At 41.4% G+C, this 19,210-nt stretch overlaps 1 protein-coding gene across 1 annotated transcript in view; it reads right to left on the bottom strand.

The window, feature by feature from the left end:
• DPP4 (dipeptidyl peptidase 4) overlaps positions 1-19,210 on the bottom strand; it is a gene marked incomplete at its 5' end in the record, with an annotated part of 76,978 nt that overhangs the window by 33,032 nt on the left and 24,736 nt on the right. Inside the window, 5 exons of the mRNA XM_082658922.1 lie at positions 6,849-6,961; positions 8,398-8,558; positions 12,884-13,004; positions 13,770-13,842; positions 13,960-14,012. Of these exons, the coding sequence (XP_082515048.1) occupies positions 6,849-6,961; positions 8,398-8,558; positions 12,884-13,004; positions 13,770-13,842; positions 13,960-14,012 (521 nt within the window). The remainder of the gene's footprint in view (positions 1-6,848; positions 6,962-8,397; positions 8,559-12,883; positions 13,005-13,769; positions 13,843-13,959; positions 14,013-19,210) is intronic.

Raw genomic sequence — 19,210 nt, 5'->3', positions numbered from 1 at the left:
AGCTAACATCCCACAGAGGTGTAACATACATGCCTCACGCCTCACACCATGCCTCACCATGGCTTTGCAAGTCCACAACTGGCCTTTGGTGGTGCCAGGGTGTCAAGGGTGATATTTTCCCATCTCTTTTCTGCTGTCTAGAGGGACCATGACAGGGAATCCAGGGACACTGGTTGAGATTTTATTCCTTTCTGGTAATTTGATACGTTTCTCTAAAACATTCTTCCTACTAGGGAGAAACTACAGTTGACCCTTTTCTCAACTTCATTTTCAAAGGGGAAAAAATGGACTCACATCTCTGCAAAGTTTGAAAACCAAATAATTATATCCTACAAATCTTTTCTCAAGTGTCAAAATATAAATCGTGTGAAGAAATTAAGGAAACTTTTGGTATTTTAACATAAATTTATATAAATAGAGATATCTCGAGCAGTACAGCCTCCTCCAACAAAAACCTTTAACAGTGTTTGGAACTGCATTTTGAGAGATGAGTGAGATGCATGGAATTCCTAATTTACCTTTCTGCTAGCCTCCCTAAATATTTGCTCTGGATAATTTATTTTATTTTATTTGCTCCCCACACCCTAGTGCGATTTTTGTATGACTCTTCTTAAATCATTCCTGTCCAGTGTATGATCAAAACCTTGCTCCCTTTGGTCAGAAGAATTCCAAAGGAAATTTTTCGTTCCACCCCTTCCCATCTGACCCTATCCGTTCATCCTAACATGCTCCTTCGCTCTTTCATTCACGGGCTGTGCCCACCCCTCCTCTTGTCAACGCTCTCCTTCTTGACTGCAAACTCTCTGAGGCTGGGCCACAGCTGTCTGGTTCACAGGGTATCTCCAGGGTCTAGCAGACTACCTGGCACAAAGCAGGTGCTCACGAAAATTCTGTGGAATGTAGCACTGAACAGAAGGGGAAGTCCTGTCCCATCCTCGGGACCTAAGTAGCTCTGTCCTTCCTCAGAATTCACAGATCCCTTCCTGTCCCCACTCCCTTCACAGACACTAAACCAAACAATAAATATTTGTTGAGCGCTTAGGATGGATCAGGTGCTGGATAAAGCACTTTAAGCCCCTCACCACTTCTCTATCTCCCTTTGCGGGGCAGGACAGTTACTGTGTTAATACGCCCAGGGGTACCCGGGCCTCCAGGCTGTCTCCGCTACAGGTGGCAGGCACTGAAAGAAGACCAAAACCCCTCACCGAGCAGCAAAGCACCACCGTCACACAAACAGGGACTCCTCTCCATTTCAGTCCTTTCTCTTGCTTATTAAGAACTGTACACTGTCCAGTCTGCACGACTGGTGTCCCCTGAACACCCTATGAGGTTTTCCACATGCCTCCCTTTGTCAACCTGCCCTTCGGTCTGAAATGACTGTCATGCTTTAACATCTTCAGGATTTACTCAAATATCCCCCGCCTGTGAGGCTTTCTTGAAGACCCCCTCCTTTTACACCGCTATCACGGGTCCCATGGTGCTTTTCACGAACCACCAGGCTGCGGAGTCTGAGAGGATGAATGCTGCTTCACCGGCCCAGGAGCAAGGGCGCCTCATCTAGTCTAACTGTCCGATACTGAGTCCAAGGCAGAGGCGTTAAGTGAGAAAATGGAAAGGCAAACCAGTCATCCCGGGGGGTAGGGGATAAATACTTGCAAAGGGAATGGAAGAATGAAACGCAAGATAGAAAACAAAAGGTTTTGAAATGAACTCTCTAGACCTGGGGTCAGAACAATTTTTCAGAAGAGGGCCAGCCAGTAAATAGTTCCAGCTTTGCGGGCTACATGCTCTCTGTCGCAGCTACTCGACTGCCTTGGCAGCACCAAAGCAGCCAGAGACAGTGCGTAACGTACAAGTGTGCCTGCGTGCCAACGAGATGCTGAGATTTGAAGTTCATGTAAATTTCACCTGTCATGCAGTATTATTCTTCTGATGATTTTTCTTCCCAACCATTCACAAAGGTCAAAACCGTTCTTACCTGGGGGACCATCTAAAAACAGGTGGGGGCAGGATTTGGCCGGCAGGCCCAGGGGTGCTAAGCCCTGTTCTATACCAGTAGTTCTTATTGTTTTATGTACCTGTCTCTAGGGGGAAAAGGGTAGCATGGAGTCTGCGGCCAGCGTCGGCAGGATGCCCTCTTCCCTGGGTGGTTCATTGAATTAATCAGTCCACCGTATGCAGTTGCTCTTAGTAGTGGTTTTCTTTCCAGGTAGTAATAGGTACCTTATTTTAAGTATTTTTAATATACCCAAAGAAACATTTACACAAATTAGGGGAATTAATATCACACAACAGGCCTTTATTACATGCCTACTCTTTGCAAGGCAGCAGCCAGTTTACAAAGGGATACCCTGTGTCATATGACTCTCAAGCACAAGTCTCTCCCAGCGCATTCAAATATGATTTGCTTTATAAAATTCAGTTATTCCGTCTATATGCACTCTCGAGGAATAACTAGATTTCATAGAGTGAGGAGCTTTATCCTGAAAAGAATTAAGAGGGTGAAGCTAACCAGCAATGTTTACCAGAGGGATGGGTGGAGGTTCTACAGAGGGAACGGCTGGGAGGAGGAACTCTGAAGCCAACTGCTTATTTTGAATCCTGATTCCAACCCTGTCCAGCGTGTGACCTTGAACGAGTCACCTAACCTCTCTACACTTCTGTTTACTTGTCTGCAAAACACGAACTCTAACATTCTTCCCGCATAAGGTGATCATGAGCTTTATGTCAGCACTTAGATGAGTTCCTGGCCCAGAGTAGACTCCACATGGTGTGAACTCTCCTTATGTAGAGAAATTACTTCATTGCTTTAGTATTAAAATCAATCGTATTCCTCTTGGACTAATCCTGTTCCAGAAGTTAGAAGAGCTTGTTGAATCACTGTGTCTAACCTGGGAAAGGCAGTCAGTGGCTCAAGGGAAGGCCAGGCTGCCTCGTACGGTCCCTGGTTCCTCTTCCACCCCTCCCCCAACCACTCTAACCAGTCTATTCAGTATGTGCCTCTCTGTTTTTACAGAATAAAATTGGCATGTTGTGGAAAGTATCCTGCTTGTTGGATTTTTCTGGTCTTAAGTGGGGACTTAAAACTTCCAGTAAAAACTACAATTAAGCCCTTGGTTTCCTTATATCTTTTTCATGACTCACTGACATCCTGACCTGGTGTGATCGCAGCTCCAGGCTGGGTTATGCCCTCTCATTCTGTCTCCCCTCAATTCCAAATCGTAAAGAGAAACTGATTGAAGAGGAGCGTGTTTATATAAGAATTCAAAATTTAGAGCCCGCTCCACTGGTGAGCCGCCTTTATGGAGCCCTCACAGGGTGCAGAGTACACCTCGGGCTGTGGAGAGTGACAAAGGTAGTGGAGGATACAGGTTCATGAATCTTTGATCTAGAAATGGGCAGGGAAGATGCCAGATGCATGTGAGTTTCCTGGCAGGCTTCCCAAATTCCATCGCTCATGTTTTCAAATGGGGAAATGTTACTTTTATATGGCTGATTGCTGAACCTAAAGCATAATTCTTGGCTCTTAGTAGATAAAGTTATTTAGTACCAGGAGACCCACTAATCATGTTAAAGGGTTTTCTTCCCACCTCACCTGCCCTTTTCCACTAGGCCACTTTAGAAAAGAAGAAGGCTATTTGGAGTCCACTTTCCTAAAACAACCCTTGGAAAACGTGTGCATGTGTGGGGAGAGCCTCATCTTCCTGTAGAATTTCAGCTGCTGGGTGCTCTGTGATGAAAGGATGAGGCCTAAGGAGAAAATTAGTGATGGGTGCGCAGGCAGAGGAGGGCCTGGCTCCAGGAGCGAGTGAATTACTACGGGACAGAGCAGAAGGTGCTGGGCAGCTGAAGAGGCATAACTTGCCCGCATTAACTTGGCCCTGCTGATCTCTGCATGAGGCTAGAAAACGAAGCACCACCGTGTACGAGAACATTTTTCTCCAGAGGGGCCCTCAGGCCTGGTTTTAGCAAAGCTGCAGCTGTACTGGTGCTAACAGAGACCAGAGCTGGGTTTGCAGTTTCATACACAGCACATTCCTGTAGCATTTCCAGAAATGCTTCTTTGGTGAAATACGTTCCCCAGAAAATACCCACAGTGAGTAAGGCAACCCTCACCATGAGTGTGGCGTAAAGAACTGCAAAGAACAAAGACTTAAGGATTCATTCATATAGGGGGAAAAATAAGTCCTTAAACTGCTTAAGTTTCCTGAGCTCCGAAATTCACAACTGTGCCTTGGAAAGTGATTTCTAAGTGGGAAAGATGCCATCTCTTCATCTGTGAAATGGCCGTGAAAATGACACCATAGGCAGCATGTGGGTAATAAATGAGACAACGTGAGCAGAGCACCAGGCACAGTCCCCAACATAGGAAGCACCCAATACACTTTAATTCGACTATTCTATTACTCTGGCCCAGCAAGTGTGGGCCTCTGTCCTACTCCCAAGCTCCCATGCTAAGTTGCTGTGTGATCTTAAGCAAATGGGTCTACTTCTCTGAGCCTCAGATCTCTCATCTGTGTCTCACAGAGGTGTTCTCAGTGTGCTCCGGAACCCCGGTAGGTTCTGTCGATTGTGAGACGCCTGGGGGAAGGAGAAGGCACAGGGGCTGGGCCTAGAACCTGAGCAGCCATCTGTCATTGGCTTACTGGCACCCCACCTTTGTTGTATCTCACTTGCACAAAGGTTTCTCGCTCCTTAAAAACATTTGTAAGGTCCAAAGCCCCTTCCAGATCTAAAATCTTTCAGCGTGGGAGCTCACGGCTCATCCTCCCTTCGGACAGATGTTGGGCGTATACCAAGAGGGCACGCAGGGCTTGCTTCTCTTCCCTGGGCAGCCCCGAGCTTGTGCACACTCGGTGATCCTTCCACTGCAGTCCTCCCCCCATCCCCCCGCCCCACCGTGCCCTGTCCAATTCACTCATCCTCCAGGATGTTTTCTTTGATCCCCGGGGTCACGGAAAACCCATCTCCCCCTCCTCAGAATGCCTCCAGCCTTTTTTTTATGCCTCTGTCATAGGCGCTTTGGGAGTCATTTATTGACGTGTTTTATATCCCCCACCCCATCATAAGTGCCAGAAGGGAGACTCAGCCCTACAGGACATCTATGGGTGTAAATAGCGGGTGCTTAATCAATGTTGATGGAAGAGATGGCTGGACGGGACCAAAGAGCAGATTTTAGAACCTAAAGAAATACTTTTTAGTTGACTGATAATTAATTTTCCCTAGGAATAAACAGGTTAATATAGATACTTCTGAGAAAGTAAATGAATTAATAACCACAGAGCAAAGCCTCCAGCATGCCTGATGTAGTAAATGCAACCCTGAGAAGGAAAATGCTTCCATATGGCTCTGATGATAACTTCAGGCATCTGAGGGCACCAGCTGAATTCACACAGAGGGAGAGAGAGGCACCTCGAAGAAGAGTGCTTACGAGCTCCTTTCAAGTCAGAAAGATTTGAATACAGCCCCCTACCGGGTCATTTTCTTAACCTCTAGGCCTCATTTTCTTATCTGTAAAAGAGCCATGTAATAATAGTTGCTGGAAAGAGTTACTTAAAGGCTAATAAGATAAAGCACGTGATGCCCTGTGTCTGGCACACAGAGAGTGCTCAGTAGAGGCTAGTCATTATTTAGAAGCAATGATAAAACCAACACAAGTAATGGAAAAGAAGAGAGAGCAACCTGATGGCCAAAAGTTTCATGCAGTTTGGTGTTTACAGGAAGATAAAGGAGGGGCTGAGAGTTTCAAACCACCAAGGATCATGCAAGCAAATGACGTCTGGAGGTACATCGGTGTCGCGGGGGTGCCTAAAATTAGTCCACGGTTTCCCTGAATTACTCTAGGTCTTACCAGGCCCCACAAAGCCCCGTGTGATCTGACCTTCCTCCCATCACTCCCCTCTCCACTCAGATGCTCCAGACGCTGTGGCCTCCTCGCAGGGCCTCCACTGCACCAAGCACGCTCCCTCTGCAGGGGCTTTGCACCCGCTCTTCCTCTGCCTGGATACTGCTCCCCCAGCTCTCCATGTGGCTAGATCTTCCCCTCTTCCTTCACATCACTGCTCACAGGCCTCTTATTAGAGAGACCTTCCCTGGCCTCCCCCCAACCATCAGCATCACGGCTGCCCTCCTTTGATCGTCTTCACAACATCTCACGTAACTTTATTTGTTTACCTGGTGGTTGTCTGCCTCCCCTACTTGAGTGGAGGCTCCAGGACACCAGAGGCTCTGGCTGCTCTATTCATTCTGCAACCTCACCCCTGGAACCATGCCCGGCATGAAGGCATGAAGTTGGAACTCAGCAAAGAGTGTGTATGGTCAGGCCCCCCAAGATGGCTGTTCGCTTGCTCTCTGTACATCCCCTGCTCCCCTGAGTAACCTTCCTACAAACTTGCCCCAGGCTCCAGCCAGTGACTATTCTTAACAAAGGGGAGGTGAGGGGCGTGCCTCTCCGCTGGTTTCCTTGGTAAATAATGAGCCAACCTGATGTAATCCTCCCTGTAACTGGCAATCTCCTCTTCCCCCTGGGAGCGAAGCCTGCTGCCTTGTCCTGCCCACCGTCCACAGCAGCACGCTGTGCGGTGTCGCTCCAGGACCTTGCTTCAGATGTGTAAGCTCCCGCACCCATTAAACCACTGATGTCTTTGTTGCTGACTCCGGGTTCTTTCTTTGGTCTTAAAGCTGGGCAAGTGCAGCGCAACAGAGTGGTTGAATGGAAGAATGAATGACGGGCAGGGCCAGGTGACACCATGAGATACTGCCATTGATTCTGCCATTCATTTTGAAAGTGTTCTCCCTGGGAGCTGTGGAACTGTTTACAACACAAGCATTTGGGTCAAGAGTCTTACCCTATTAACACAGAAGCAGGAGGAATGATTTGTTGGGAAGTTGCATTGATGTCTGGGCTGAGAGTGTTGGTATTTACAACAAAGAAATTTACAGTTGGGTTCACAGCTCCTGCCTAGGAAAAAAACAATCACAGAATTGGTATTGACAAAAGATATATACATAACAACATCACACAAGTTTAGAGCTGTACAAAAATGTCTGCATTATGGCCATAAACTTATAAACAATCAGACACTTTCAAACAATTTAATACAGATAAAATGAACATAAGGGAGAGTCATGAAATGCAACCTTCTCATGTTCAGGCAGAAATATATATATGACTCCCGTTTAAGTAATGAATGCTCATAATTTATGCACTTTGAGCAAAAAAGGATAAACTTGTTAAAATCAATTCTTTTAATTTGTAAATATACCCTCACTCCCGAAGACAAGAAGACTGATGGCTGACCACTAGGAAGAATACCCTGCGTTCAGGCAAAGACACAATCCCCCAGGAAAATTAGTTTACCTGAGCCGAGAGCCAAAATGCTAATTAGGAAGCCTTCACTTCCACTCCAAATTCAGGTTCAGTACTTTGGAGTTTTACAATCAATATTATGACAGAAATCTATAAAATCGTTTTATATATACACATAGATTTTCAATTGACAAATTAGTTAGAAATAATATGATATTTTTAGTGAGAACACTCTATGGTATTTCTTTGCCAGTTGCACTCTTCAAAAAATAACATTCCACTGAAAATACATCTCCATATTTAGTCTCTGATTTTTTTTCTTTTAACTTCCTCTGTCTCCCTAAAATGGCAGCTCTTCATAAAGCAAATTGAGGGAGTCGGTAAAAATAAAAATCCCTTCTCCCAAATTGCTTACAGCAAAAACACTTTGCTGTTAGATTTTCCTATAGATGATACTGTGGCCATTGTTATTATGACACTAGTGAAGTGAAGAGTCCTGGTTCCCTCCTAAACCTCCCTCTTCCTTGGCTTATACTGCTTAATAAGGCTCTTCAGTGTTCATAAACATGCATCCCAGAGGGGGAAACAGTCTTGAAAACCAAGACATGACACTATTATTCCAAATGTAGGACGGGTGAAATTTACATTAGTGCCAAATCTATAATAGAACTACTAAAACTCGTCATGTATCAGTTAGTAATACAAACTGGTATATAACCCCGCTCTTCAACATTATCTAGGGCACAATCCAACGTCTACAAATGAGAGGAGCTTGTCATTCAATCACAGCCTCTCTTTTCCTCCTTTCAAACATTTTCATTCCCCCTACTTCTTTCAAAAGCATTTTCCCCATCTTTTTCGGCTTGTCATTCTTCAAAGTTTTTGGAGAAATTACAAAACCTTAAATCACACTCCTTCCTGGGATAATAAAAATACTTTAAAATTGCCACATGCTGTTGACTTCAGCAAGAGTAATCACACAAGCTGTTGAAGAGAGACTGACAATATTTTCATTAGCAGGAAAGGATTAAATGAAACCATTCTCTTCCCATCAAATCACGGAACCACTATGTAAACGGAGCACAGACCTTTGGATAAGGAATCTGCATGGTCTTTGGGTACTGCAGTGACTCATCAGAGTAGAAGGAGTATTCAATCAGTGGGACTTCTGTATCGTTAAATTGGGCATATGCTAAAAAAGTGCCGTTTGGAGACCACCACAGAGCGGAGTAAGTACTGAAGACTTCCTCTGAAAAAAGACAGAAATTGTTCTGTTACAAGAAGTAGCTGATAAATTGGCTTTGGCATTCAAAATATTGTTCTCATTAGCTTTAGTAATTACAGTAGAGTTCAACTAATGAACCACTTTGCATTTGCTGGGCTTCCAAAATCAGAGTAATACAAATGAATAAAAATAAAATCCTCAAGGATAGAGCTGGATTGTAAAAATAAGTAACCCGTTGGACCATTTTTGAATATCTTAGCACACAATATTTAATATAAACTCTACATTTTTTTCCTTATCTTATAATCCTCTAAATTTATGCCACAAAACATACTAAAAGTAAATTTCACACAAGGGGCTGATTCTCCTTTCTAATTTTTCAAACAGTCACCATGCCAGCATATGCTCCCCAAGTGGGCTCAGTTTGTACTGAGCCCGCAGGGTACTGGTGGGTGGTGTGTGGCTCCAGGCTATCAAACCAATATGGTGCCCAGAGTTTACTACTCTTGGCACAAAAGCCTTGAGAATGATGGATTTTGAATGGAAGGGAGCTCCATGAGACCCCTACCAAGAAACATCTCCTTTGCCTAGTCTAGAAACTGAAGACTCCCTTGGATTAACATCCTCCTCTGGTCGATCAGCTGATGGGTGAGGGAAGACGGTAAGATGGAAGCAAAAGGAAAGGAAAGGTTTTTCTTTCTTGAACAGTGTTGCACTTGTTCCCAATTTCTGGCAAAGGTAGCTCCTTCCTATGTTTATTATGGAGTCTATTCACGGGACTTCCCATCTCTGCCTCTTAAAATGCCAAAACCTCTTTCACCAACTGGGAATAGAGGAGTCAAGTAGACTTGATGGAGCCTCCTAATCCCTTACACAGAGTTAATCCACACATTTCATGTTGTGCTGCGAGAGGAAAGGTAAAAGCAAAAGCATAAAAACGTGAATATTAGAGTTAGGAAATCATTTATCCCAATCACTTTTCTGATTCTTATGGCTTCTTGACAAGTTTCTTCCAAATGCTTGCTTTCACTTATGACAATGGTGATGGTAGTAGGAGTAACAGTAATAAAAATAACAACAATAATAAAATATAATAATTATAATGATGAGCAGCTGCGATTTAATGCCTGCTGACCATACACTGATAAGTAACTGACATCTATTATCTCGGTTAATCCTCACAGTAACTCCTTGTGCAGATGAGCAAAGGGGCAGGCAGGCTTAAAGAGAGTAAGCAATTCACTCAGGAGCACATGACCAATAGTTGCTAAAATCAAGAATGAATCCAGATTTGTCTGGTTGGAGTCCATCTCCTACTGTTCCTTCCTGCCTATTTCAGCACTTCTAGTAACAGAAAACCTTCTACTGGATCAGGCAGCCTGCTCCCCCTTTGACTGCTTTATACGTATGTCACTGAGTTACATTTATGCAGCAATTTAGAATTTACAAAACACTTATCTAATTGAACCCTGGGTGAGTCTATTCATAGGCTATTTTACAGAGAGGACAACTAAGGTTTAGAGAGATAGAGTGAATTGACAGAGACAAGAAGGCAGGCCTTGTGATTCTAAGCCAAGGAGGTTTCTCACTAAGAACTTCTTCATATACTGAGTTCATGTCTCATTCCTTATAGCTTCTACCCATTGGTTCTAATCTAAGATCAAGATGCAATTACATAAAATGAATACAATGACAGCAAGGTAATGCTTTGTAAAATCACTTTTAAGTACAGGTGGCAGGTAGGAGTCTATGTTTTGGATTAGTAGTTATTTAGAATACTGAACACTTTATCTATCTATCTATTTACTTATTTATTTTTCTTTTCCATTATGGTTTATCACAGGAGATTGAATATAATTCCCTGTGCTATACAGTAAGACCTTGTTGTTTATCCATTCTATTTATAATAGTTTGTATCTGCTAACCCTAAACTCCCAATCCATCCCTCAACCTTGGTGACCACAATCCATCCCCCAACCTTGGTGACCACAAGTCTGTTCTCTATGTCTGTGAGTCTGTTTATGTTTCATAGCTAAGTTCATTTGTGTCATATTTTAGATTTCACATATAAGTGATAGCATATGGTATCTGTCTTTCTCTTTCTGCCTTACTAGAATACCGACCACATATTTCCATATCAATGATGTGTCAAAACCATTATTATAAAACTACACTGGTCAAACTCAAAGTCCTAAGAATGAAGGGATCATGGGTAAGGATAAAGAACAAAGAAAGAAGGAAAAGATATCCAGTCCTTCCTGAAGTTGGCTATGAACACGATGGGTGTCTATGGCACTCCCACCACCATCCTGTGATAACTCCCATCCTGCCAGTCACTCTGAATTTCCTTAGGTACCCCTGGGACCTAGTTTCCTCCCCCTAATAGGATACTTAATTCACTCCATGACAGTTTTTGTTGGCTTCTTTGTCTCTCTCTGGGCTGAATTCCCTGAGAGCAACAGTTGGGTAGCATTTGTCTCTGTGTCTCCAGCACCTGGCACAGCACCTTGTAGGTGGTTGGCACTCAATGTGAATTGCACTGAATTAATCACAACCCCCACCCCCACCCCTGCCACTGTCAACACTACTGCCTCAGGGGGGTAAGGAATGCTCCATCTCCCTAAATTATTTCCTTCTCTATCCCCTCTCATCTCACCAAAATTCGCATTTTCAGCTCTGGGTTAGGTAAACTACATTCATACTCAAAAGTGACTGTAACGTAATTAACTTCATCCTAGGAGATAAAGTATTATCCTTTTTTTTTGGAAAAAGAAAACACTTATTAACTAAAGTAAAATAATAATCAATTAGAAAATCATAAAATAAAGTGAAAAGAGAAAACTTGAGAGAGAAAGCTATTTGGGGACCCAGGGTGGGGTGGCAGCCCAAGTCCCAGAATATAGGCTCCTCTGTGAGTGTCCCTCCTCAGTGTGGCATGTGGCCCTGTTTAGACCTTGCAGCTTTGTTTGTCCATTTACTTATGAACCTACAGATTCTCAAAATGTACTTTCTTTTGATCCCAACAGGTCTTCATGGCTACAGTGGAGAGGGTAGCTCCAATAGGAAGGTGACCCCATATATGGAGAAGCAGGTGTGCCCTTTTCTAAGTATGGAGCACTTGTAAATGTACAAAACCAATTGTAGGAATTTCCCTGTAGGGACTAAAGTCCCGTTTTTAGAGACAGGCCCACATTGGAACTGTGAAGCCATTCTTCTGCTTGTGAATGGCTTAGTCATGAACAGGCAAAATGAGATCCCTCCAGCTATTATCTACCTTAGAAAGAACCTTAGTGCCGGAGTGTTTTATCTTAGAGCTGCCCAGCTGTTCCAAGGAAGGGTCAGTCACAGCTTTGGGAAGAGGCTTTATCTAGCTCACGTTGGGGATCCTGGAGGTTGTGCTGTGCTGTCCAACAAGCGTTAAAGATGTTTTTCAATATCTAAGTGACAAGTGATAGTAAATTTCATTGTAAGTTTTCATCAAACACTTGTTTCTGGGCCATGGGAATTTATCTTTCTTTTAAAGTGTTTCCTGTTCTTGTAATGTTATCCACTTAACTGAACTCGATTTGAACTAGTAAGAACCGAAATTGTCATGAAGAAAAACCTTTTTTTAATAAGTATGAAGAAGAAATAACAGGATAAAATAAGGATGAGTCTTTAATAAGCATGAGACAATCTTATGAAGGGTTTGGAATAGCCTCAAAATGCTTTTTACCTTGGCAACTACAGACATGAATAATGTTTTCCTAATATTTTCTAAAACTCTTTATCCTTAAAGAGAGAATCATTCTTTTTAACTTTTTCAGTTCTGTTTTTTGAACCCAGTTTTTCCTAAGTCTTTCTAATTATTTTTTTCTTCTTTAGAAACAGGAAATGCTAATTTGTTCAAGTTCCAATGAACACAAATCCTCTATAAAAAAAAAGGCATTTTCTTACCCTTGACTCCCTAATCTCCAGACAATAGTTTGTCATCTTTTGGAATGTTCTGGGAGTATTTCGTTTTCTTTAGTAACTTCTGGGTTAGGTAGGCCCGGTTCAAGAAACATCTGATATCAATCTGGAGGCTTTTATGCCCCAGTAAAGCAGAAAAGCTACCTACACAGAAAGGCCCTTTTGTAGCAGTAGAGCAAAGACAATAGGAGCATTGACGAGACAGTGAGGATGTAGCAGCAGTAGCCACTGTGAAGAGATTCTTGGTCTATGAGATACCTAGTGTTATGAGTGCTAAAGGAGATTTGATGACATTTTTAAAATGCAACTTATTTTGAATGCCATTGAATTTCCCCCCATTTTAACTGTTTTTGAAAACGTACAGATTTTCTGATTTGAAAAAGCTTTAACGTCTCTACCTTCATAAACCCAGTCAGTTATTCCATTATAGATTACATCTTCTTTCCCAGTCCATGTGACCCTCTGACTTGGCAAATTTGGTTCATTTTTGACATAAATATCATTTTTCCAAACGTACGCCTAGAAAGATTGGAAAAAAAATATTGATACATAATATATTTTATTCTGGATTTTAAAAAACTTACCAATTATTTTATCCTCAAAAAATATTGGTATGCAAGTGTAATGATTACCTAAGCGTATTCCATTGATCAGGAGGAAGAGTCATTTACTCCCTCCTCTCACGTTCTTAAACTGTAAGTATAGATACAGAAGCCCAAGAAGCAGCTCACAACCACGCTATTTGGATACCAAAGTGTATGCAAAGCCTGGGAAGACTGACCACTTCTATAGCATGATGTGTGCTATGCATTTCTCTCCAGGGAAGGTGAGTAGATGTAGGGCAGCTGCACGCCCAGAGGGTGAAGTCAACTACAGATAAACAGTCTGTCTTCCTGTTTAGATTCTTCTGGACTTCTGACATTCTCCTAAGACTATAGCACATGAAGGTATATCTATAGTGACAACATAGAGAAAGTCACAGAACTATCAGAAAGCAGGAATGCCTCAACAAAACAAAACAAAACCCAAAGTGCAACAGAATTAGAATTCAAGACTTTAATGAACATTTTCCCAGTAAATAAACAATTCCCTAACAGTAGTTCAGAAACTTTCAGGAATTGTATTTACTCTGTTAGACTAATAAAATATTATTTTAGGCAATAAAACTCTGTTTGATAGTGATGTACTGGCTTCCTAAGTATCTGCTCTGTATCATGGGTAGCAGCTTCTGCATATGAGAGATTTGAGCCATTATTTTTCTGACAAGGGGAGAGACTCACTAACCAATTTATGACCCACTGGTGACCATGTGACCCACTGTGTGTTGTTTGGGATTCTCTCTTCTGTAATTAGCTGCCTGGAAAAAGATAAAGAGAAACATTTCCAAGTGAATAAATCACAGTGGAATTTCTTTTCTTTTTAAATTATTATTATACTAGAAAAGCATAACAGATTTTGGGAGGAAGTCGCTGACCTTTTATTTAAGTCATAAATGTCATACGAAGCTGTGTAGGAATGCCTCCATTGCTGCAAAAGAAAACAAACATTTCAGGTTTCTGTGATTCTTGGTAGTTTGACCACTTGCTATAGGAGCCCAGCTGAGAGATAAAGCCGTATAACATTGTATAATTCTCAAACTTTATATCTTATAATTCCCTATCTAGATTCTTAAAATTTTGGAATTAGAAAATATCTCAGAAATCATCTAGTACAAACTCCTCTGGATTTTACCTATAACTTTTCTCTGGCCTCATCTCTGCAAAGGAGACTTCCCAGGACCACAGTGGGCTGAGGTGCCGTTTCCTGTGACAAACATTATTCTCAGCACTTACCACAGTAATGTTAAGTTCAGCTGTTTAAGAAAATGCAAATTTTCCCTTTTCAACCACCTTATTGGCAAAATATCTTAAAGAACTCTAATTCTATTGCTGGTAGTGATGGGGAGAGATGTTTACTTTCCTACACTGATCATGAAAATATAAAGTGTTACAGATTTTTTGAAAGCCACCTGGCAATATGTTTTAAAATTGAAATACATATACCATCAATATTTTAAATAACCATCTCAAGAATCTAAAACATGAAAAGCAACCAAATCCAAAGAAATTAGAAGAAAAGAAGTAATAAAGGTCAAAGCAGTAATCAAATAGAAAAAAATACAATAGAGAAAAATCCAACAAAGCTAAAAACTGGTTCTTTGAAAAGACTAATAAAATTACTAACACAGAGTAAGAAAAAGAGTATGAATGAATAATATCAGAAATGAAAAATGGGATACCACAATGGGCTCTACAGACATTAAAAGATTATAAGACCTTATTTTAAATGTTTTTTACCTGTAAATTTTAAAAGTTAGAAAAAAGGACAAATTCCTTTAAAAGCAAGTTATCAAAAGTGAGACGAAAGAGTGAATTCTGAATAGTTTTACATCTAATATAAAACTGAATCCATAAAAAACCTCTGTACAAAGAAAACCCCCAGCTCAAATAATTTTACCAGCAAACTCCTTGTCATTTATCCAAATGAGCTGAAAACTTATACCCACACGAAAAACCTACACACAAATGTTTACAGCAGCTTTATTCATGTTTGCCAAAACTTGGACATAACCAAGATGTCCTTCAACAGGTGAATGTATAAACAAACCACGGTCCAGGCAGACTATGGAATATTATTCAGTGATAAAAAGAAATGACCTACCAAGCCATGAAAAGAAATAGAGGAAACTTAAATGCATATTGCCAAGTGAGAGAAGCCAATCTGAAAAGGCAACATACTGTATGATTCCAACCACATGACATTCCAGAAAAGACAAAATTACAGACACAGTAAAGATCAGTGGTTGCTAGGGGTTCGGGTGAAAGGAGGGACGAACAGGTGGAGCACAGGGGATTTTTAGGAAAAGTGAAAATATTCTGCATGACACTATAATGACAGATAAAAGTCATTATACACTCTACATTTGTCAAAACCCATAAAATGTACAACACAGAGAGTGAACCCTAATGTAAACTATGAACTTTAGTTAATAATAATGCGTCAATATTGGCTCATCAATTGTAACAAATGTACTACACTAATGCAAAATGTTAATAATAGGGAAAATAACAGGGGTCGAGGTGAGGCAGGGGGGGTGGTGAGGAAGTATATGGGAACCCCCTGTACTTTCCACTCATTTTCTGTAAACCTAAAGCTGCTCTAAAAAATAAAGTCTATTAATTCAAAAATAAATGAGCTAGAGCCATAGCAGATGACTTGGAAGAAGTTCCACATGGTACCACTGAGTGAGAAATGCAATTTACAGAAAAGTATGGAAAATAGGATTCTATTTTTATAAAATAAACAATAACTAAAAAGAATCTCTATCTTCCTAGAATTATATGAATAAAGAAACAAATATAAAATATGGATATGGGTATACAATAGATTCTCAACATGGGATACCTGGGGAAAAGGCAGAGGGGTGAGGAGTAGGGAGTCAAGAAAAAATGGTAAAAAAATAAGACTGAAGATTTTTTAAATATATGATCATAGATTTGCATTTATGAAATATTATGTTTATATGTGGATACATACATAAATTAAAGATTTTTTTTTCAAAATTACTTGTCTGTATGTCTGTTTTCCCTACCATACTCCTAGAGATAAGAAATTGTGTCTTATTCATCTTTAAATACCTGGAGTCTGGTCTAGTACAAGCCACATAGTATATATTCAAGAAACAGACCAAACTAAAATAATCAAAGTTTACCTATGAGGCTGAAATAGATGAAATAGGTAGCCCAAGACCCCCAGCTGTATTAGCAGAGCTAAGACCTGTCAGGTCCCTAATCTTGAAAACTATTTCCCACTTATCATTCATCACCCTCCTGTCCTCTCATGTCAACAAATATTTATTGTCTCCTCTTCTTTGCAAGTCATACATTCTTTTTTGAATCCTGAATTATTCTGACACACTCCATGCTTGTTTCTGGAAAACCTCTGAGTATAATACTCACTAGAGCCAAAAGTTGTGGTACAGGCTAAAAATATTAAGAGATTTAAGAAGTTTTGAGATCATTTCAGGGTGACAGATCTATCATGGGTTGTAAAGGGAAATCCAAGATGTTTGTATATTCACTTAATCTTCCGAAACAGACTCATCAGTCTATTTAGGCTATAAACATTGGCACCTATCCTCTTGATTAGGCATTACTGGATAAGACAGGCTCCCTCTTTTTGAGGAGCTCATAGTTGAATGGGGGATATGGAGACATAAACTACAAGAAAAGAATCACAGAGCATGCAATGGAGGTGGGTGGGGAAAGGCAGGAATCATAAATTAGGAATTGGGGAGGGAGAGAGGCTTATGGAAAAGGTGACTCTTGGACTGAGTCTCAGTGGCAGAGGACTGCCACACAGAGAAGGAAAAAAAGCATCATAGCAGAAAGAGGTTCAAGCACGAACATAGGAAAGATCATGTTTAAGAGCACAAACTTTGGAGTCTTCTAACCTGGATTCAAGTCTTGCTCTAGACTGAATATTTGTATTCCCCCCTTACCCTCAATTCATATGTTGAAATCCTAGCCCCCAACGTGATGGTATTCTGGAGATGGGATCCCTGGGGAGTGACTAAGTCACGAGGGGGAAAGCTCTCATGAATGGGATTAGTTTCCTTATAAAAGAGACTCCAGAGAAATCCCTTGACCCTTCTACCATGTGAGGACACACGGAGAAGACGGTCAACTATGATCCAGGAAGTGAGACCTTGACAGATACTGAATCTGCTGCCACCTTGATCTTGGACTTCTCAGCCTCCAGAACTCTGAGAAATAAATTTCTGTTGTTAAGCCACCCAGTCTATGATGTTTATAGCAACCCAAATGGACGAAGGCAAGTCTCCAATATGTAATATCAGGCAAGTTTCTTTCTAGACTTCAATTTTCTCTTTAGGAAGATGAGGATAGTGACAGAAACAATCTCAGGGGCACGAGAATGAACGTGAAGTATTTAGCAGGACTCCTGGACATTGTCAACAAGTCACAGACGATGCAACTATTATCATCGGTACAGCATTAAGCGATGAGGCGAGATGCTATGAGAACATCCATACTAGCCTGTATGGTCCTTACTTATTTATGTTTTCTTTTTTTTTAATTAATTAATTTTTAAAAACTTATTTGGTTTTGTTCACTGACTCACTTACCTTTTTTTGTAGCTACACCTTAAAATTAAGAATTGATCTTTCTGAATGCACTAGCTCAGTCATGGAGAAACCATGCAGTAGGATCTAAAGAGCACTGGCAGTAGACCTCCAGGGAAATTGAATAAAAGTAGACTTTTCTTTGTTCTTGATGTGTGTCTTGAGAGTTGATTAGTCAACACATTTACGCTGTATAGAAAATTCTGCTGGATACTCCGGGAAGTAAAATAGAATATAGAGTTCTCTATTTCAGTAATCTTTTGATTTAATGCTCGGCAATAAAACGTATGAAGAAAGTAAGCTAATGTGATAGAGAGTGAATGTTGGGGGGGACAGAGTAGCATCAACAAAGCCTGGACCTGAATTACTAAAAAGGGAGAGCATATGATGAGCAGGGGAAGAAGGTGCCAGGATGAAGCAATAGCAAGTGCTTTGGCCCTTAGATGGGAATGAAAGTGATGCTTGAGAAATATGAAGAGCTTTGCACTTAAAGGTTCTTAACTTTGGATCACTGAATCACTTGGGAGTCCTTAAAACTACCCACGCCTGGACCCCATCCATAGCTATGCTGAGTTAGTTGGTGTGCAGCAGGCTGTAGGCATCTGTATTTTATTATTTATTTATATTTTTTTGCGGTACGCGGGCCTGTCACTGTTGCGGCCTCTCCCGTTGTGGAACACAAGCTCCGGACGCGCAGGCTCAGCGGCCATGGCTCACGGGCCCAGCCGCTCCGCGGCATGTAGAATCTTCCCGGACCGGGGCACGAACCCGTGTCCCCTGCATCGGCAGGAGGACTCTCAACGGCTGCGCCACCAGGGAAGCCCCTAGGCATCTGTATTTTAAAAAAAACTTCCCCAGGTGATTGATCCTAAGGAGCAGGCAGGGGTGGGAAGCACTGGCCAAGCTTGGTGAGTGCAGAGAGGGAGGTGCGAGGTGGGTTCAGAAAGGCAGAGTGGCAGGATGAAGGGGACAGAATGAAAACAGCAGAAGCAGTTAAACGCACATGAAAACTCCCGTGATACAACAGATACAAATTACCAATGATGGTTGTCCAGCTAAGGTCTACCAGTGAAATACATCCGTTAGTACACACCATATGGCACTTGTTGAACTTGGCTAAATAGCAAATTGAGCTGGTATTTACCTTGCTGTTTCTACCTTAACCTCATAGTCTTTATATGTTTGTCTTTAACTTGGGAAATTGTTAATCTGTGGTTCTCAACCCTGGCTGCTCATTAAAATACTCTACGTATTAAAAAAAAAAAAGAAAGAAAACTGATGACAGCTTCACCCCAGAGACTTCAATTTATTGATCTGGGGATTGGACCTGGACACTAGGAATTTTTAAAAGCTCCTTAAATGATTTTAATCCGTAGACAGCAATAAGAACCACTGAATTAAACAAACACTAATTCATTAACTGGGAACAGATGTGTTAAAGTTGGTTTAGGCTTCTGATTCCTTCCTGGTGGATTGGTTTAGCAGAATATAGTCAGCAAGGCTTCATGTCCAGGAAATGGAGCCCAGCACAATGAATCAGGGC

This window comes from Grampus griseus (genome assembly GCF_964374135.1).
Source record: "Grampus griseus genome assembly, chromosome: 7".
NCBI lineage: Eukaryota > Metazoa > Chordata > Mammalia > Artiodactyla > Delphinidae > Grampus > Grampus griseus.
This window is presented reverse-complemented; position numbering and strand designations above follow the sequence as displayed.